The 20,275-nt window shown below is 39.5% G+C and overlaps 3 protein-coding genes across 4 annotated transcripts; 2 read left to right on the top strand and 1 right to left on the bottom strand.

Moving 5' to 3' along the window:
* The first annotated feature begins 1,609 nt into the window (after positions 1–1,609).
* Positions 1,610–5,765, top strand: myl12.2 (myosin, light chain 12, genome duplicate 2). The gene is made up of 4 exons (XM_077522339.1): positions 1,610–1,752; positions 2,068–2,283; positions 2,348–2,509; positions 3,995–5,765. The coding sequence occupies exons 2-4, from the start codon at positions 2,100–2,102 to the stop codon at positions 4,165–4,167; spliced, it is 519 nt and encodes a 172-aa protein (XP_077378465.1). The 5' UTR covers positions 1,610–1,752; positions 2,068–2,099; the 3' UTR covers positions 4,168–5,765.
* bag1 (BCL2 associated athanogene 1) lies at positions 3,120–12,085 on the bottom strand. 2 transcript variants are annotated; one of them, XM_077522326.1, is made up of 7 exons: positions 11,930–12,085; positions 9,671–9,799; positions 9,519–9,601; positions 9,342–9,455; positions 8,445–8,552; positions 6,603–6,665; positions 3,120–6,525 (listed from the first exon to the last, which is right to left on the bottom strand). In XM_077522326.1, exons 1-7 carry the CDS (start codon positions 11,964–11,966, stop codon positions 6,436–6,438), a joined length of 624 nt encoding a protein of 207 aa, XP_077378452.1. In that variant the 5' UTR covers positions 11,967–12,085; the 3' UTR covers positions 3,120–6,435. The 2 variants fall into 2 exon arrangements, with proteins under 2 accessions (XP_077378452.1, XP_077378443.1); XM_077522317.1 differs by having other exon boundaries at positions 9,342–9,601.
* Positions 12,086–12,589: 504 nt separating this feature from the next.
* LOC144019286 (serotransferrin-like) lies at positions 12,590–18,916 on the top strand. The gene is made up of 18 exons (XM_077522251.1): positions 12,590–12,697; positions 13,414–13,531; positions 13,801–13,952; positions 14,240–14,342; positions 14,740–14,931; positions 15,010–15,139; positions 15,329–15,384; positions 15,837–16,000; positions 16,100–16,253; positions 16,314–16,474; positions 16,763–16,859; positions 16,930–16,950; positions 17,138–17,302; positions 17,511–17,661; positions 18,075–18,142; positions 18,211–18,392; positions 18,471–18,663; positions 18,755–18,916. The coding sequence occupies exons 2-18, from the start codon at positions 13,480–13,482 to the stop codon at positions 18,796–18,798; spliced, it is 2,085 nt and encodes a 694-aa protein (XP_077378377.1). The 5' UTR covers positions 12,590–12,697; positions 13,414–13,479; the 3' UTR covers positions 18,799–18,916.
* The last annotated feature ends 1,359 nt before the right edge of the window (positions 18,917–20,275 follow it).

Raw genomic sequence — 20,275 nt, 5'->3', positions numbered from 1 at the left:
GGGTGGGTGGGGGGTTGGGTGTTGGGGGTGGCGGGGCCTGGGTCGTGGCGGGTTTGGGTGGGGTGCGGGGGGTCGTGGGGGGATGGGGGCTGGGGACCGGTGGGGCGCTGTGGGGGCCCGCCGGGCCTCGTTCTGCGGCCTTGGGCTCGGGGGTGTGGGCCGGGGCTGGGGCGGGGGTGTTCCGGGTGGCTTGGGGGTGGCCTTGGTGCTGCCGCGGCCTGGGGATTCCGGGGGGGGGGGGCTTCTTTCTTTGGTGGTGATCCTTATGCATGCCAGATCCATCGCACCAGCATCTACTGAAACTCAAACAGAATTTGCCTCTCCCTCCCACAGCCCCTTGAATCAGTGGGTGCTGGTGTCTGTAGATCTCACTTTGCTTTATCTATCCTTCCCTCCTTCCTCTCTTTAGTTTTTCCTCTGGTCACTTGAGATCTCAATTTATTGGAAGTTTGAGGTTTCTGGGGTTGGCATAAGACTCTGGTTTTGTAACCACGCAGGAGGGGTTTGGTTGGTGCTGGATTTCACTTTGATGGATTGGATGTACTGGCTTCTATGGATCTCACTCTGCCTCATCGATCCTTCCCTCCTTCCTCTCTTTAGTTTTTCCTCTGGTCTCTTGAGATCTCGCTAATTTGTTGGAATTTAGAGGCTTCCGGGGTTGGCGTAAGACTTTGATTTTGTAACCATGGGGAAGGCAGGAAGTGTTTGGTCGGTGCTGGATTTCACTTTGATTTATCTTTCTTTTCTCTTTATTTTTTCGGACCTTTTCTCTGGTCTGACCATTTGAACCTCACGACTCTGGCAAGATTCTGAAGTACCTGGTTAAGGCGAAGGGTAATGGGATATTTACAAGGTTTTAGGTGAATTAATGAGTATAAATTTATACGTATTTGCACGCACACGCACGCGCACGCACGCACGCAAACGCACACACGCAAACGCACACCCACACACACACACACACACAAAAAGAGCAATGATGATAAGACGTTGAATCGGTAAGACTACCGAATGAACAATTCTGAGCTCTTTTAGAAAAAAAAATAAAATAAAAAAATAAAATAAAAAAAAATAAAAAAAAGGAATGATGCAGAGCAGACGAATGGTCGAGTATCAACATGAGTAACTGCCGGTTCTAATGCAGAAACGAGAGAGAACAAATAAGTTGATATGATGGTGTATGTATTTACAAAAGTGAGGGATGCAGGACAGGACAGACAGCTGTTAACTTGCCCGTAGGATGTAGTTGTGCATCAGGTCCAAGAAGCAGCTGGGACAGATACATCACTTTTTAAAAATCTCATAGTTACCGAGGAATTTGAGTAGTGTAACAAGATTTACATTAACACACACACACATTGTTTGCAGGCACATAAATTCACCAACTTAGTTACAGTTCTTTAAGACACAAATGTACTTCTAAATACGACTTGTAGTTCCGCGTTTCATAATTAATCATTTTAGAGTTATACCCATTTGTTTTATAGTCATGTTTCAACATTGAACAACCCCATTTTGACTAAATAAGCCATATAAACATGGACGTTATCAGATCATACCGTTGTGTACTTCAGTCTCCTTTCTGAATGGTCGCTTTGGTAAACGGGAAGTAAAACACCGCTAGCCGCGCTTATGATTGGCCCGTTTGGTAAACAGGAAGTACCCCACAAGTCCCGCCCTCTCGACATATTAGCAGGACGATTGTATGCAGACATCTATGCGTGACTAAGAATTATACGTCAATATTCGAAGGTACGTGGCTTTATTTGGAGATATTACTCATTTAACTCATTTACTAGAAAGCTTAATTTTGCGCGTTTGTGCTAGCTCTATCGATGCTTTAAATAGGTCAGCGTAGCTAGCTAATGTACTGAGATGACGCCTGTAATCATGAATGAATGAATGAATGGCTCAACTATTTGTGACGTCTTTGAACTGTTCAAAGAACGATGCAACTGCACTTAGCATCAAAGAACCCCAGCGAGCACGAGCGCTAAATTGGATTAACGAAATTTTTGGTGATGATGTGAATGTGTTATGTGCATATGGTGCATGTGCGCGTTCCAGGACGAGGAGGAGGGGACTTTTGAGCTGCCAACATGTCAAGCAAAAGGGCCAAGGGCAAGAACACCAAGAAGCGTCCTCAGCGGGCCACCTCTAACGTGTTTGCCATGTTCGACCAGTCCCAGATTCAGGAGTTCAAGGAGGCCTTCAACATGATTGACCAAAACAGGGACGGCTTCATCGACAAGGAGGACCTGCACGACATGTTGGCTTCTCTAGGTAGACGTAAACACAAAAACAACAGGGCTTTATAACTAGGTAACATACTGTTGGTTTTCTTTAGGTAAAAACCCCACTGATGAATATCTAGAAGCCATGATGAACGAAGCCCCAGGTCCCATCAACTTCACCATGTTCCTCACTATGTTCGGGGAGAAGCTGAACGGCACTGACCCCGAGGATGTCATCCGCAATGCCTTCGCCTGCTTTGACGAAGAAGGCACTGGTGAGTGTGTTCAAAAGCACGTCTAATGCTCTGACCTTATTCCTTAATGGAGAGTTGCAAAATGGGTACCTGCCACAAGAAATCTCAAGGAGAATCTGATAACCTTTATTATTCCCACAGTAAAGTAAAATTACCAAATTCATTTGTTTCAGGTGCAAAACCTGATGCTGCCATGAAACCTTGATTAGTTGTGATGAGCAACAGTTATTATCAGTCAGCGTAGTCTTATGTAGGACTTGATGCAAATAGAGAGGACTAAAAGGGTGCTACTTTTAGAACAATACTGCCACCTAGTGGGGTTTACAATGAATTTCTGGTGTTAAAAAGCTTTGTTCGTGTGTCAGTGCATTAGTAATTGATTTACATATTAATTAATTCATTATTCACTATATTGTGGAATTTTTGTAGTGATTTTCAAAACTGACTGTCACTGCAAAGCAATAATGGTGAGCCAGGAGGAAAGACTGTAAAATACAGAATGACCAAACTTAAATAAAAGAACTGTCTTGAGTTACACAACTGTACGTCAACAGTAAAGTAAACATCGTTAGTTAATTTAGAACAAATTGAATTCCTCCACTCTTGGTCAAGGACAGACACAGCTGCGGTGCACTTTCAAACACTTTATTGAACAACAAAACAAAGTAAACACAAGCACATATTCACACACAACATTAGTTTGGCGTAACCAGTCCTTCTGAAACCGATACTTGGGTAAAATAATAAGTGTGTTAAAAGAAAACGTCTTTGGTAGAAATAAAAGTCATTGTGTAGAATATTGCTTGAGTAAAAGTCTTAAAGGTATCTGACATTTGCTGATAAAAGTAACTTTCTGATTTTTAAATGGACTCGTTTTGTAGGTATTTATTTTGTTTTAAGTGTATCATTTTAATTTGGTTTTAGTTTAGGTCCCATCCTTGTTATCACTACTGTAGTTGTTTTGGTCATCATCTGAGCATGTGCTTCCATCCTATCAGTACTCTGCAGGGGTAATTTTCTTGCGATTTTATTTTACTACAAATAGTACTGAAGATTGGTGAGGACAGCATCATAGTAAAAGCCCAGTGGTGCCTTGAGATACGAGTGACCAGATTTAACAGGTTTTTCGAGATACGACCTAGCATTAGGCCAATTTTATTTGGCTTGCGAGCCCAAACTTGACATACAATCACTGAATTCAATTCAACTCACTTCACTTATAAGCAACACTTTGGCAACAGTTTCCACTCATTTCAATGGGGAAAGAATTTGAGATACAAGCGTTTTGAGTTAGGTGTGTGTGGTTGGTCACAGAACAAATGAAACACAGCACCATTGTATTCATTTTATTTTGATGGTTATGTAGAACAGTAAAAGTTACCAGATTTATGAAGAAGGAAGTACAGATACTGGAACATTCTACTGAAGTACAGTTAAAAAAAAAAAAAAAAGTTACAATACCATATTGAGTGTTAATAATGTGGTGGTCTCTTGTGGCTACTGCAGGTATGATTCAGGAGGAACAGTTGCGTGAGCTGCTGACCACCATGGGCGACAGGTTAACAGACGAGGAGGTGGACGAGCTCTTCCGGGAGGCGCCCATCGACAAGAAGGGCAATTTCAACTACATGGCGTTCACGCGTATCCTCAAGCACGGCGCCAAGGACAAAGACGATTAGCCACCGACCCAACCAACCAAGCAAGCACTGGAGGAGTTTTTCCTGTGTACGTTACTGTCATGTGTTTTGGATAGCCCACTGGAAGGTTGTCATGTAGCTGCTTTCTGCTTATTTGCACAATACTAAGAATCTGTATAAAGTTGAACATATGTACCACGTTTAAAACCGTGCGTGTCACTGTGACTGTTTAATGGATTACCTCTCGATATAACAGGCATTTGGCCGCCTTTTAAAAGAAATCCCGGCTGCCATGACAAGTTTGCTCTATATTATTTATTTGGTTGTTAGTAACATAACTATGAGATTCATTTTTTACAAATCATTTCCAGTTTAATACATTATGTAGAAACGTTATTTAGACGTACGCCGCTTCCGTCGCAACGCATTCCATGCGTAGTGACGTAGTCCCTTTAGGAACGTAACAGAGACTAACCTTGCTTGGTTTATAGGAGTTTCACATTGCTCGGCAGAGAACCACCCGCCATTCTACGTCCCTACTACGCACGGAATGTTGCGACGTAAATAACAATGGCGGTGTATGTCTAAATAAAGTTTCTACAAAATGTATTAAACTGGAAATGATTTGTGAAAAATGAATCTCATAGTTATGTTAGTAACAACCAAATAAATACCGGTAATATAGAGCAAACTTATCATGACAGCCGGGGTTCCTTTTAAGAGAGATTTTAAGATTATTTTCATCAATGAAAATAAACTAATATTGAAAAAATACTTTCACTCATTAAATAAAATACAAACAAAACTGCTTAAACAAAACTAACTACGTTTTACATATACAAAACTATAATTCTTGAAAGCTTCCTTTTTTAAATTGTAAATGTATGGTCTTTATTTTGGTAGTATAACACAGCCTTTAACCGGAAGGAACGGCTGAACCGTCGTGTGGAAGTCCTTTAACTGTTTTATTTTATTTTTTTTTAAGTTCATATTGCTGGTGTTGGGCCCAAATCTTGTACCTCCAAAACAGTCACTTTTCAGGAGAACCCAAAATGACCTGTTTTTTCAAACATCACCAAAGAGAGCAAGCCATTTTCAACACTTTAGATCGATCAATAAGTTGGCCAAAACAATGGATTTTGAAACATGGATGGATAGTTTGACCATCCTAATTTCCTAAAGGAAAAATGAATGAATAAACAAACTGTGGACTGTGGACAGGTACTGGCAGTACCTGTATTGGATTTGTAGATGGTGAACGAGACCAGAGTGCTGAAGCACTATACAAGTGAAAGCGCATTTACAATTATATTTTTGTACACAACACGTACTGTTTTTTTTTTTATCTTGCACACAAGATAGACTTACAAACTAATACTAAAACTAATAAAAACTCAACTGAAATTTATGTACCCTAACCATTTTCAGCAGTTGTGCATACATAAATCTAACGAGTAAATTTGGGGGTTGGCTCATCACCATGGCAATTATTTAATGAGAATTTGCAACAGTTACTATTGGCTGCTCGGCAAAACACAACAGCTGCATACTTAGCGAACACTTTTTTTTTTTCTCTCGTCTCACACACACACATCCACACTTTGTGTTGTAATCATTTTAATTAAAAATGCATCACTGTCCACTGAGTATCATGTTCATTGCAATATGACACACAGGTTAAAGCTGGGATCAGACTGTGATGAAAATCACGTTGACGTAAAGTACGCAATAATCTTTCAAAGTTAATGGGCAAGCTACAGTGGCGCCTTGAGATGCGAGTTTCATTTGTTCCGTCACCACGTCCATAACTCCAATCACTCAAATCATCGTTCCCATTCCAGCCTACCCCCGCCAAAATGTTTTTGTCATATGCTTTTTTTATGGAAAAATTATATATAATTATTTTACTAATTAATCTGTTGTTTATTTTGGCAATTAATCAGAGTCAATAAAAATGTTTTAATTCCTATCACTTTACTGAGAATTTTATAGGGTGTATATCTCTCCAACAAATGATGATATACAGGAGGTATCCGGATACATGAGATAGAGACGATTCAAGAGCTGTTCGATTTTAAAGTGGAATGACTCAATTCGATTCGATGTACTCGCAACTTTTAAATCCAAACTGATTTTCTGATTCAAACCAAAAAAATTGTCAGAATGACTGCTTGTCTCTGGAACAACTTGTAAGTCAGGTCACTCGTACCTCAAGGCACCACTGTCGTAATAAATAGAGATAACGGAGGTGCTCCCTGTACACAGCACAGTATTTGCTCACAGAGCAATAACGACAGTATTGATATGTCTTCAATCTGCCAGGGCCAGATTTTTAGACTGGATCTTTGTCAGGTGGTCTGATATGCAAGCCTCCATCTTGTCGCACTGGGCCAAGAAGTCCTGACGTGAGGACATCTTGTCAGCAAACAGTGGTGGGGGTTTGTTGGCTCGCGGAGGATATGAAGCGGAGCACTCACCTGCACCGTCTTCACGAGACCCTTTTTCTTCTGCCGGCAGTCGTTGAAGTTCTCCGGGACGTTCTGAGGGCAACAAGTCACACACTTTGATTTGTACTCAAATTTTAGAATGTAAAAAATTAACTGCTTCGGTTATTACAGCCATACAGCGACCAACTAGCGGTGCGATTTGTGAGCTTTTGAGGCATGCAGTGTCATGTGGCCGATTTTTTTTTGTCTTGAGTTGCAAGCAAAAATGCGATTCACGAGCGCTAGCTATGGCGACGGTGGATGGTACAAGCAGAATTTCAACAGGTAGCGAACAATTATTACAAAAAAATAAATAAATAAATAAAAAGGCCAGATGCTTAAAACAAAGAGTATTACACGTTATGTCATTTTTATCCAAACCACATTGACTTTGCCCAACCAATGTCTGCTAGTTTAATGCTGGAACATAGACGGGCTAACAAAATTAACATTGACGTCACAGTAATTATAAACCCATACTTGAACAGGCATATATTCTTTTTGATGAATATTATTACAGCTACTTTGTAACAGTTTTCTGTTTCATCATCAAGCCAACATCTTGCATGTGTGCATGTATTACAGGACTGTCTCAGAAAATTAGAATATTGTGGTAAAGTCCATTATTTTCTGTAATGCAATTAAATCAGCAAAAATGGCATACATTCTGGAATCATTACAAATCAAATGAAATATTGCAAGCCTTTTATTGTTTTAATATTGCTGATTATGGCATTTTTTTTACTTGGTCTGAGGAAATATTCTAATATTTTGAGATAAGATATTTGGCTGAAAATGCCATAATCAGCAATATTAAAACAATAAAAGGCTTGCAATATTTCAGTTGATTAGTAATGAATCCGGAATGTATGGCCTTTTGCTTATTTAATTGCATTACAGAAAATAATGGACTTTACCACAATATTCTAATTTTCTGACAGTCCTGTATACTGCCTCCCTTGTGGCCAAGGTGTGCATAACAGAATGAGCTGCACAATGCCAACTGAACTCATTTGCTCCCAAAAACGTATAAATATGTTCCATTTCAAAAGTTTTAAGTGTCCCTACGACATATTTATGTTTTGTTTTTTGTTTTTTTTGTTTTTTGTTTTTTTTAATGCTAGAGCATACAGAAGGCTTTGATGCAGCCTCAACTACAAAGAACGGTTGCAGAAATTGTAGTTATTACAAACGGCCAGCAGGTTGGGAGCAGAGCAAAGGAGATCAACCAGGGTCATGTTGAAAAAAAGCTCAATTACTCACAATTCTAAATAGATTTGTGAAAATTTATTAAACTTAGCTATATTCTAATGCTAATTGCTGCAAAACGGGAAACATAGAAATATACTTTTTTTTTTCCTGATGAAAGAAGAGACTTTAATCTTTCTTTTGATAGGTTCCATGCTTTTATAGCAATAGAACACAATATTCTGCGGGCCTTGCAAAATAAGTCAAAATCCAGTAAAACAGCTGGGAGCGAACGGGACTACTTCTGTGAAAATGGCTGTGAGTGAATGAGTTAATGATGATGTAGACAACCTATCTAACTCTTTACATTCTATTAAATTATGTTAATACTATGTTTTTATAATGTACAATGTTGTTTCCTTAATTAAAAAAAACAAAACATTAAAAATATTGTGTTGTGCTTCATGTGCACTCTAACAGATTAATGGCATTTCCATTCATTTAAGTGGAGAAAGATGATTTGAGATACAAACATTTTGAGCTGTAAACGTGGTCACGGCCCGAATTCATCTCACAAGTCAAGGCAACACTGTACTACGTTTTTTTTTTTAACATGGATTCAATTCTAAGGGTGAAAGAGATTACCAAAGCATCGATTTGTTCCAGGAGCCTCATGAACTGCTCGGCTGCAACTTTCACTCTGTGGTCCAGTTTGCCCAGAGCGTCGGCCTGAAGATCTTTGGCCAGGAAGCCCTGGTTTAATTAAATGTAAAAAACAAACAAACAAACAAAAACAACATTATGCTCAATGAAAAGATAAATAAATAGGATGCTACTAATTATTTTATTCAGAGGACAATTTGGGGCCACAGTATAAAGAAAAAAAAAGAGACAAATTAAGGTTGCAATCTTATGAGAAGTTGGGCATATTACTCGATCTAAAAAACACGATACTTTTTTCCTTGAAACTGTTTGTTTTTATGGAAAACTTTTTTTTTTTAATGTAAAACTGTTACCCTCGAAAACATGCTCCCTCAAAATAAGTTTTGAGTTGACTTATTTCCAAGAAAACACGCAAGTCTTATTCTTAATAAGATGATTGCTGCTTTTCTGAATACATTTTTCTCGTAACATTGTTTTTCTAAAAAAAAAATGACAGTACTCTTTCCTTATCACATATGCATACTTTTAACATTGAAAATATACTTTTTTTTTCTTGAAAACAGGACTTTTTTTCTGTGAAAATTTATTTATTTATTTATTTTTTAGATGTGAGTGTTTTGAGCTATGTGGATGGTCACAGATTTAATTAAACTCATCTCAAGGCACCATTTTATACTTTTGTATTTATTTATTTTGTGCAGAATGTTAATACTTGGTACTTTTATGCTAAATTCAATTCAATTCAAAAATGTTTATTTCATTCTTTAAAAAAAGAAATGAAAGGGGACAGAAAGAAGTGAAACTTGTGATATCTACCCGTGATCAAATTCAACATAAACAGAACAAAAGGAATTCTGCATTCGAGACAAAGAAACCCACGTTCTTGAGTCCAGTCAACTCCCCGTCGACCTTCTCCAGCTTCTTTGCCGTCTGCTCCACCGATTTTTCAATGTCTTTCAGCTTCCTCAGCTCAGCCTCCTCTTCAGGACTATTCTGTTGGCAGAGTTCGCCTTGACACACATTTACATACACGTAAGGGACGTTGAAAGGCCTCACCCTCTTTCCAATCATCATGAGCTTGCATCCGTCCTTGATCCCGTAGCTGGACAATGTTTGCTCCATGTCCTTCAGCGACTTCCCTGGAACATCCACAGAATTCCAATGTGGGCAAACAATCGCACAGACAGCCGTCCAAAAGCAACTCTTACCCTTGAAGATGAGCTTCTGCGAGGCCGAAGGGACTCCGGTAACCTGAGTGAGGCAATCTGACAGGTCTTTGACAGTGGGACTCTTGTCATCCTCCTGACTGGTCACCGCGATGCTGTGCTTCGTAGAACCTGGGGTGGGAAATTGCCAATAATAATAATAAAAAAAACATCAAACCACGCATCTATTTGTATCGCGTTTGTCCATATTAGGATCCAGGAGGTGAGCGTAAGCTTATCTATCCGTGACACATATTTCTATAACATTTATTTTGTGAGAGGCGGCGTACACCCTGGACTGGTCGCCAGGGCACAATCAAGGCAAATAATTCACACTCAAATTCAAACCTATGGACAATTTAGAGTCTCCAATAAAACCATTAACACATCGGAAAGTATTATAATAAAAACGTTTTTATAAACATATGAAAATATTGGGGGTTGCGTACGTTAGAAAAAAACGTTAAAATAAAAAAAACAGAAATGTTAAAAAAAATACAAAAAGAAATAAAAAAGTAACAAAAATATTTGACGAAAAAAACAAAGATATTAAGAAGTACAATACAAACAAGCAAAAATAATGTGAATTAGAAAAGAAAATACGAATATTTTATGAAAATCCAGAAATGTTATAAAACAATGACAAAGTCCGTTATAATAATACAAATAAAAATATACATAATTAGATTTCAATTAATCAATTACTTTTAATGTGGTTTAAATAATATAAGTAAAAATACTACTCAAATAATATTCGATGTTCGAAATTACACAATTACCGTACTAAAAATAAATTACAAAAATATAACGAAACTATATACAAAATAACCGAGGGTGAAGAAATATTGAGGTATAAAAAAACAAATATAGCATAAATACTAACATGAATATAATTAAATGAAAAATAATCTAATATTGGAACTATAATATACAAACCTTGGAAAATAATAATAAAACACAAGCCATAACCTCAGAACTATGAGGCAGATGTGATAACCATTAGTCCAACCACATGCGTGGCAGAATCAAATGACACCCGCAAACACAACATGAGATGTTTTTAAAATGAATTCAATTCAATTGAAATTCGATTCAATTTGATTCAAATGAAAACATTTTAATATACATTCACTGCACTAAGCAACACAGCAGCTCACTTGAAGATGGTGGCCACTGTGCTAAACCATCAAGTAGAGTAACACTCAGACTGTGTTTACAAAGCTAATTATGCCCTAAATTTGACCCGATAGCAAATACGTTCGCAAGCCACTTATTTCCCTTGACTGTTCTTTGTTACTTCCAATTAATGGCAGATTGCAAGCACCGTACAGATACTTACATATGCTTATATATTTAACATTATTGATTTTTTAATATTATATTCAATTGCCTTCCTTTATTCTCCCTTTCCCATCGCTTTTTTTTGCCATATGTCTCCCTCACAATGCTTTGCATCTTCCACACCCACATTCCCCCTTGCATTCTGCATTCATTGAACCATCAGTATAAATTGCGTCCATCCATCCGTCCATCCATCCGCCGAATGTAGCCGAAATACATATTGCTTATGTACTCATTTGTTTTCGCTCCCATGTCACCCTCCATTCTTTCCCTAAACACTTTGCATGTCAGTTTCTTTCTCCTCAGCTCTAAAGTAGTAGTAGTAGTAGTAGTAGTAGTAGTAGTAGTAGTACAAGTACACAAGGCTCCCGTACATATTCTCAGTGCCCTATTAAGAAAGTTATTCAACTTTAACAATGTTGTCCGAGCCGCTGCTCCCTATACATCCATAATACAATATCGACCTCATAAGGGCCACACATACATAGCAAATCTGTTTCTCTACCCTCCAGTAACAACGAGCCAACACTCTTAAAAAATACTTTTTTTTCACATTTTGTTTCAACATAATCTACATGCTTCCTCCATGTATAGCTACTGTCTAGCCAAAGTTCAAGTATTTAAATTCTGAAACTATCTCTAATCTATGTCCATACATTTTTCCCCAACTCAAAACGTCGATTATTAGTAACAATCATATAACAAGACTTATTCACATACATTTTAAAAACCTTCAGTTATAAGAACAAACCTCTACTTTATAAATTGCTTTATGCATTTTTTCCATTCATTACATGCAAACCATTCCTTCCCCTCGTCCAAATACTCATCATTTGCTCCAACGACTGTTATTCACTCCACAAAATTGATATAATTCTTTCTTTTGCGTATCTTCTACGAATTGAAATGCGAACGTATTACCGTAAGCGACTATCACGGTGATAGTTTGCGCCGACATGTTTAAATATCGTCGTTTACATTAAGATCGTCATGAAGTTTGCTAAAAGCTATTTGCAAGCTAACTACTTCCGGTTAAAACCAGAACCAGTTACCCTGTCAAGACGCTATCGGTGACCCTACACGATCGGTGACGCGCATGCGCAAAATATCGGCCAGCTTGGCTAGCTAACCTCGGCAACCACACTAGAACAAAATACCGTATATTCCTGCGCGATAGTGCGCGTTCGTAAAAACATGATACAACATTGAAAAATCTCTTAGATTCTTGATGCATTATATATACATATAAAACAAAAAAGAAAAAGAAAAAAAAACTGTTTTAAACAGAGATTTAAAAGACTAACGTTTTACTTTCCATTACATTCTTAGTGAGTCTTCTTTGTTATGATTTAAATTTACAAATAAAGTTAAGTTGATGTTTTTATAAAATGTAATATTATAAATCTCTATGTTCTCATTCAAATACATCGCAACTTTTTTTTTTTTTTTTTTTTGAGAACATGGAACGGATTGATGCATCATGTCTATTCATTTTCAATCTTGCCTGCAGCCATGGCTCTTCGTCATTTCCTCGGGCCACCACTAGGAGCGCCCTTACCTCTTTGGCCGCCCAGCTGGTTGCAGCACCTGAGGTCAATCAGCACTCAGGTGAGCCAAGATATAAAAGGAGTGGTGAGGAATTTGTGGTCCTCTCTTCTCTCCTCTTCACTTTGTGGCACAAGGAACAAGGTAACTGACTGAACAAAGTAGCGCGGTCGTCTGTTTGTGTTGTCACAATGTTTGCTTTCTTTTCCCACAGCTACCTCTACCCTTGTTTGACATGCGTTCTGAAGCTTTTGTTTTACTTGGTTTTCACTTGGGCTGGTACTTATTAGAACAGCTTGTGGTTTGGTGGTTCTGCTTGCTAAGCATCACATGCTGAAAATGATGGCATCACTTTTATTTCATGTACTATAGTTTAAGTTGGTGCTACTTTTTGATGGACAATTGTATTTTTTTTTTTTAGTTGTCTGTCTACTTGGCGATGTTCTAAATGCTAATTAGCAATTTACTTTAGCATTGAACTAAAATTGATGAACAGATTCAAACTATGCTAATTGAAGTTGTGTAAATATGGAACAAAACATTCAGCGTTCACTTAATTTGTTGAATTTGACTTTAACATTGCTGTAAACAAATTGTAGTGGGAAGTCTTGTCTTGATGACTGTAAAACTTGTTTTTTGGATAAAAATTTTCAGTTAAACTTAGCATTTAGGCACAGTTATAACGCTATTTTAACTAATACAACTCAGCTGACAAATGGTGTAGTTTTTGTATTACCTTGATTCATTCACCCAATTAGAAAAAAAACTGCACCCCCCTTAAATTCTATATTTATAAAAACACCCACCCAGCGATGGAACTTGAGCAGACTGTCACTTATCGCACCTGCTCTCTCTTTTAGTCTAGAGTGTGGTTATAAGAGGACTCTTGACTGCAGCTCACTCTGCTGACCTGAACACGGTCCACCATGAAGCATCTCACCTCATCACCTCCTGCGCTGCTGCTGATCAGCTACTGTGGTAAAAAATACTAACTTTTATCCATGGCTGAGGCTCTCTTAATTAAATGGCATATTACCCACTAGTATATGGATGTTGATCAGGATATAAAAGCCCCATCCCCTTTCTCTCCAAAGTGCACAATTGATCCTTACCAGTTTGCTGCACTAGTAGCTATCTAAAATGTTTGAGTCCATATTGGTAAACTGTCATTAGTATGCTTGCACTGCGATACTACTACTACACCCTATGCACTACTTTGCTATGTAATTGTTCCTCTCACCACGCAGTAGCTGTTGTGCTATCGGTCACCACCGAGCATGTGAGGTGGTGCGTCATATCTGACAATGAGCACCAGAAGTGTTTGGACCTTGCCGTCAAGGCGCCAGTCTTCACCTGCGTCAAGAGACTTAATTCTTTGGGCTGCATCACTGCCATTCATGTGAGTGTATTTATTTCCCAAGTGGATCTTAAATAGAATGACGGTATAGACTTGTCTACAAGTTGAACACTAGAGGTTCGACTCCTGAATTTTCTTCATGTAGTTGTGTAGAAGGCTGGCAAAAGTACAAACAAAAATTTGCTTGTTTTTGTTCATCTCTTGAGAGAGCCAGTGTAGTTAAATGTAGCAAGTTTGCAACACTGGATGTTCAGAAAGTGGCCAGCTCACTTTTTTTTCTCTCCTCCCCCTCAAGTTCCTAATATGAATTTTTCCATTTGTCTGGACAGGAGGGTGCCGCAGATGCTGTCACGTTGGATGGAGGAGACCTCTACACCGCTGGCCTGGAGGACTACAAACTCCATCCCATAATTGCTGAGGATTATGGTGCCAGTAAGTCAATCATTCATTAACCACAAAGACTTCAAAGTAATGGTGTGGGATTGATTGATCAATTAGTAGTGTTAACCTGAATTTAAATCATGGGTGGGTAAACTTGATCCTCGAGGGAAGGAGTCCTGCAGGTTTAAGTTTACCTCTTCCAACACAAGCTGATCCATATCAACAGGATTAGTCTCTTATGCAGCGCTTGGTATTCAACTGAACATATCAGCTGTGTTGGAAAAGGAAAACATCCAAAACCTGCAGGACTCTGGCCCTTAAGCACATAGTTTGCCCACCCCTCTTTTCAATTGATATAAGAAAATCCACTTTTCAATAAAATGGATTTGATCTTTTTTTTTTTTTTTTTTTCTCCTCCAAATGATATGAAATCATTCAATCTGCTCAGATTCAGATAGCTGCTACTACGCAGTCGCTGTGGTTAGGAAGGACTCTGGGTTCGGCATCCGAGACCTGAAAGGGAAGAGATCTTGCCACACTGGCTTGGGAAAATCTGCTGGCTGGAACATCCCAATTGGAACTCTGATGAAGTTGGGTGTGCTGAATTGGGGAGGCATTGAGGATGAAACTCTTGAGGCTGGTGAGTGATGCCATTGGTTAGACCTGATTTCAACTACTTTGCTTTGTGAAGCCAACAATTATTTTTGGATGTGTGCAGCTGTGGGAAACTTCTTCTCCAAGAGCTGTGCCCCTGGAGCGGAACAGGGTTCCCAACTGTGTACAAGCTGCAAGGGAGACTGCTCACGTTCTCACAACGAACCTTACTATGACTACAGTGGTGCATTCCAGTAAGCAGTGCTGCCACACTCGATTATTTGTTACTTTTTTTATTTATTACAATAAAGTTTTAAAGCAGCTTTTCTATCTGTAGGTGATTGAGTAGTCAAAATGTAAAGTGCTTTGAGGGCCTTGTAAGGTGGAAAATCATTTTGTATAGTGCCTTTTCTAGTTGGTCTCATAAAAAAAAATACTCCTAGGTGCCTGGTGGATAATGCTGGCGATGTGGCGTTTGTCAAGCATCTGACTGTACCAGGTGTGTTCCTTCAATGTCCTATGCCTTGTTTATTCCTATGGGTGAACTGTAGGTGGTTTCTTTTTTATATAAATACATTAAAGGTTTATGCTTAGCTTTTACTTGAATGATGAACATTTGAATTCAACTTAACTTGATGAAATAATGTTGCCCTTTGTCATTCTGTTATATCAAGAACCACAATAGAAAAAGCCCTCTGGCCTGGTTATCATTACCAGACTGACTGGAAGTTTGTGCTGACATCACCAAATAAAACAAAGCGTTGAATTTACCATCTTAGAACAGAATGGGTATTCACTTGATCTAGAGGGATGTGTTAGAAACTAACTTTCCTGCCATGTGGTCATTGAACTAGCTACAGATTTGAATGTGTAGAACATGGTTGAATTTTGGTGTTTCTAAACTGTAGCAGAAATGGCACCAATGTGCTTAATAATTACTCCCCTTCCCAGACAACATGAAAGCTAACTACGAGCTGCTGTGCATGGACAATACCAGAGCACCCATTGACAAGTACAAGGAATGCCACCTTGCCAGGGTACCAGCTCACGCTGTGGTCACCCGCCAAGACTCACAGCTGGCTGAGTTGATCTGGACCAGCCTCAACACAGTGCAGGTAGGAGGCACACTTTTTCTTCGATAAACCACTGAGTTTGGAGTAGATTCCTAGAGGGATGGGGAACGCATCCCCTTTAATTTTATTTTTAAAAATCAGGGCTTCAACCTGTTCTCCTCTGAAGCGTATGCACCCATCAAGAATCTGATGTTCAAAGACTCGACTGAAAAGCTTGTCAGATTGCCTGCAAACGTCAGCGCCTGCCTGTATCTGGGTGCCAGATACTTGGGTATTGTGCGCTCCCTCAACAAAGGTAATAAACTCAGTTGACCTCAGGTGAACACTTGAAGGAAAATTTTATATCACTTTTCAGACATTACTGCAGCCGGATCAAATGCCATCACATGGTGTTCCGTGGGCATGAGCGAGGACTGGAAATGTGACGAATGGAGGGTCAAGGGCATGGTGGATGGCAAAAACAAAATTCTGTGCCGGAGTGCACCAACTGTGGAAGAGTGCCTGAAGATGATTGTGGTAACATGACAAATGTGTACTGTATACACTTTTGTAGAGGCCCTTGGAATTGGCGCACCAGTATCTTTTAATTATGGATGTATGACATGTTACACTTTGTTCTAATTCTCAGCATCAATTTTTGCCAAATCGGCTCAAATTACAAGTGGGTAGCTAAAAGATGGCAAATGCTCACACTTGCCACTAAGTGGAATAAAAGGCCATGTAGAATAAACTGGCTGGAGATTCCTAGATAACATGACAAGTTTTCTATTGAAGAGGATTTCAGCCATTTATCTTTCACTTTAGAGCAAAGATGCAGATGCAATGGCAGTGGATGGAGGAGAGGTGTATACCGCTGGGCAGTGTGGGCTGGTTCCAGCCATGGTCGAGCAGTATGATGACGGTAAAAAAGAGCAACTTGTTTGTGTTGATTCTGGCTTGCTAATAACAGTTTCTGCCTTTTCTCTCCACAGCAAAATGTGACAAAGATGGAGGTAAACCCATTTTCTATGTACTGCTTGTTGTTGGTCTTAGTTGACTTTGGATGGAAAAGTGGACACCCCTGGAACTGCTTGCCAGACATTCACATGAACAAACTACTATTCAGTTTAAATGAACCTGACTCATGACTTTTCAATGTCATTTTTCTGAAGATTTATTTAAATCAAATTGTGTATTTAGCCTCGGCATCCTCCTATTATGCTGTTGCTGTGGTGAAGAAGGGTTCTGGTGTGACTTGGGCCACTCTGAGGGGCAAGAGGTCCTGCCACACAGGCTTTGGCAGAACCGCTGGCTGGAACATCCCCATGGGTAAAATCTACAAAGAGACCAATGACTGCAACTTCAGTAAGTACACTTGTATGTGAAATGCGTTACTAAACTTAATTGGCAAGTGTTGTAGGACACCGACAGGTAACCAATATGAATGACAGCTAGTTGACTAGTTTAAATTTTAAAACTTTGTCAACACTGGTGTGACACAATTGTGGTTGCAGCCTTGCAAATTTACTACCACAGGTAACTACTGAAAAAACATTACCTTGTGTTTCCTCAGCCAAGTTCTTCAGTAGCGGCTGCGCCCCCGGATCCCCGGCAGGTTCACCATTCTGCACTCAGTGTGCAGGCAGTGGCAAAACTGTGGATGATAAAGCAAAGTGCCAGGCCAGTTCAGACGAGAAGTACTACGGCTACACTGGGGCCTTTAGGTAAAGTCTTGATTGGGAAAGAATCAGTCTTTCTATTGCCCTTGGCCTCAGCAGAGATTATTCAGTGGCTGTATTCTATCCCAACTCACTTTTGATGAGCAGTGATTTGACTTTTGGAAATAAAATAAGCCAGGTATATGCATCCTGGACTTTGCCAGCCAATTGCACAGTATGGGGGGGTGGAAGCAAACTAGCTTTCACTACAGTCTGTTTGGTCTTTAGTTTGAGGTACCGTGCAATTTGAATGAGGCAGAAGTTGGAGTACCTGGCAAATGATTGTAATGCCGCCGAGACAGCAGTACAAACCACTATTACACATGCCCCCTAGATTAACATGGATAGTAGCTTAAAACCTAGAATGCTGTATTAGTAGATGGAAGTGAGTTAATTGAATAATTCTCCCCTATTTTCAGATGTCTTGTTGAGGGTGCTGGTGATGTGGCCTTCGTTAAACATACAACTGTTGCAGAAAACAGTGATGGTAACATGACTATAACAACCCCCACCTCGCATCGTATCCTATCACGTCATACTTGTGCTCCCTTACAGGAAAGGGTCCAGCATGGGCTGCTAATGTCTCAAGCAGTGACTACGAGCTGATTTGCCCCACCAATGGTTCAGTGCCAATCACAGACTTTGAGTCTTGCCACCTGGCAGCCTCACCAGCACATGCTGTGGTGACTCGGCCCGAGACTCGTGATATTGTTGTGAAAATTCTTCAGGAGCAGCAGGTCGGAAGTCCTCTTTTTGCCTTATAAGTGTCATCCTTTTTTTTTTTTTCTCCAAAATTTTCTATTCAATCTTTCCAGACCCATTTCGGTAGAAATGGCAGCAACCCCAGCTTCGCTATGTTTGAGTCTGCACCTGAGAAGAACCTCCTTTTCAAAGACTCCACCAAGTGTCTCCAGGAGGTGCCAAGCGGATGCAGTTACAAGACCTTCTTGGGACCAGATTATATGGATGCTATGACCTCACTGAGGCAGTGCACTGACTCCACACCAGGTTTGGCTGTTTTGGCGTTTAACCTCCCTCAAAGTCTGATCTTATACCAGAAACGCATCCATTGTCCTAATTTGCATTTTGTTTTCCACAGATCTGGAGAAACTGTGCGCTTCCCACACCTGTCAAACCAACTAGATGGCTCAACCTTCTCCACAATGCATACTGATGCCACTGAAATCAACATATCTAATGTGACTCACTGACATTTTGCAAACTGTTTCTGCACATTATCAAATAAAAGCCTCTTAAATGACTTGCTGAGTCGTTTGTGTTGTAGTCAACCTATGGTTGAGTTATCCACTGTCTCCCTGCTTGTTTAGGCTTACACAGTCTTATAAGAAAATTGAGTGAATTGGTTTTATACTTGAATAATACTCACACGGCTAGGTGTTGGCAACTTTTTTCATACTTAACATGAAATGATTGCTGTAATCACTAGGGATGTAATATGAGCCATATATTTAAACTGCCACAGTATTGTCATGTTGACAATATTTAAAAGCAGCATGTCCGTCATTTGTGCAGTTCAAGCACCCTCTTGTGGCTTTTTTTTTTTTTTTTTTTTTTTTTTAAGCTTATTTGTTTACAATATTGTGACTTTTTTTTTTTTTTTCCCCAAACTCCCCATAATGTGAGTTATATATTAGGATATTGTTCCATCCCTAATCAATCACAAAAGTCAACCTTTCATAAATACTAGCTGTAGTGCAGTTACTGAAATGTTCTGTTGGTAATGCAGGCTGTCAAATGAAAAGGGTTGCTGGTTCAAATCCTGGCTGCTTAATTCTCCTTGGGCAAGATGGTAACTAAATGGTATATGAAAATTGGTTGAACTTCATTTAATGTGTGAGTTGGCCATTTTAAACCTAAGTAAGATTTGAATGTAACCTCACTTCATGAGTCCCACCTTTTGTTTTAACATGTTCACATTAAAATGAAAGGTTTGACTTCCACATTGGGCAAAATGAAGCAATTCCTTCCAGTGCAAGTGAGGTCTGTTTTGTCTTTTAATCAAGGTTATTGGCTACATAACTGTGCTGATCTATGACAGTTTGTGTTTAGAAACCTCTAGGATTTTAAAAGAATCCACAATTTTGCTGAAGTCAAACTGCTGTTTCATTGTTGAGCTTTTGTTCTGTTGTGGCAGCAATATTTTTCTGTACATTACTGTACAATTCTGGCTGCTCTCTTCACTGTCTACCTGTGAAATTTAGAGTTCATTTTTATGGTTCTAGTCATTGCTCCTCCTGTGATGCCCACTATGCCAAAGGCTTTGTGAAGTGACTGAGCCACAAGACCTTCTACAGCCTACTTCAACGGGCATACACTTTGCCTTTCAGTCCTGCTCTCAACAGCCGATGACCTGATTTTTACATTTGGTCCTCTTCATTTCACTCACATCCCCCAAGCGGTCTTCCCATGATGCCTTCAGTTCAATGATGGTGGTTTTTGGGGCCTCAGAGAGACCAGAAGCATGTCTGGCCTCAAGGTGGTGCTGGTGGTGTGCTGTGGGAATCTTAACTGATTCTCCAGGTCCACAAGGAGCTGCCAGTCCCGGCTGCCGACGTGCTGTTCCTGTTTCGGGCGATGTTGAGACTTCTGGGCAACCCCA

The sequence above is a fragment of the Festucalex cinctus genome, chromosome 1 (genome assembly GCF_051991245.1).
Source record: "Festucalex cinctus isolate MCC-2025b chromosome 1, RoL_Fcin_1.0, whole genome shotgun sequence".
Taxonomy (NCBI): Eukaryota; Metazoa; Chordata; class Actinopteri; order Syngnathiformes; family Syngnathidae; genus Festucalex; species Festucalex cinctus.
Note: the sequence above shows the minus strand (reverse complement) of the source record. Positions and strands in the feature narration are given on the sequence as shown.

What these genes read in the sequence shown, in the direction of transcription:
- myl12.2 (XM_077522339.1), top strand. Translation starts at nt 2,100, where the DNA reads ATGTCAAGCAAAAGGGCCAAGGGCAAGAACACCAAGAAGCGTCCTCAG. An exon ending in CGACATGTTGGCTTCTCTAG is followed by an intron (nt 2,284 to 2,347) that starts GTAGACGTAAAC and finishes GGTTTTCTTTAG; the next exon opens with GTAAAAACCCCACTGATGAA. An exon ending in CTTTGACGAAGAAGGCACTG is followed by an intron (nt 2,510 to 3,994) that starts GTGAGTGTGTTC and finishes TGGCTACTGCAG; the next exon opens with GTATGATTCAGGAGGAACAG.
- bag1 (XM_077522317.1), bottom strand. Translation starts at nt 11,966, where the DNA reads ATGTCGGCGCAAACTATCACCGTGATAGTCGCTTACG. An exon ending in CACCGTGATAGTCGCTTACG is followed by an intron (nt 9,800 to 11,929) that starts GTAATACGTTCG and finishes TTCCCACCCCAG; the next exon opens with GTTCTACGAAGCACAGCATC. An exon ending in TGGAACAAATCGATGCTTTG is followed by an intron (nt 6,666 to 8,444) that starts GTAATCTCTTTC and finishes TGTTGCCCTCAG; the next exon opens with AACGTCCCGGAGAACTTCAA.
- LOC144019286 (XM_077522251.1), top strand. Translation starts at nt 13,480, where the DNA reads ATGAAGCATCTCACCTCATCACCTCCTGCGCTGCTGCTGATCAGCTAC. An exon ending in AAAATGTGACAAAGATGGAG is followed by an intron (nt 16,951 to 17,137) that starts GTAAACCCATTT and finishes TTGTGTATTTAG; the next exon opens with CCTCGGCATCCTCCTATTAT. An exon ending in GTGCACTGACTCCACACCAG is followed by an intron (nt 18,664 to 18,754) that starts GTTTGGCTGTTT and finishes TGTTTTCCACAG; the next exon opens with ATCTGGAGAAACTGTGCGCT.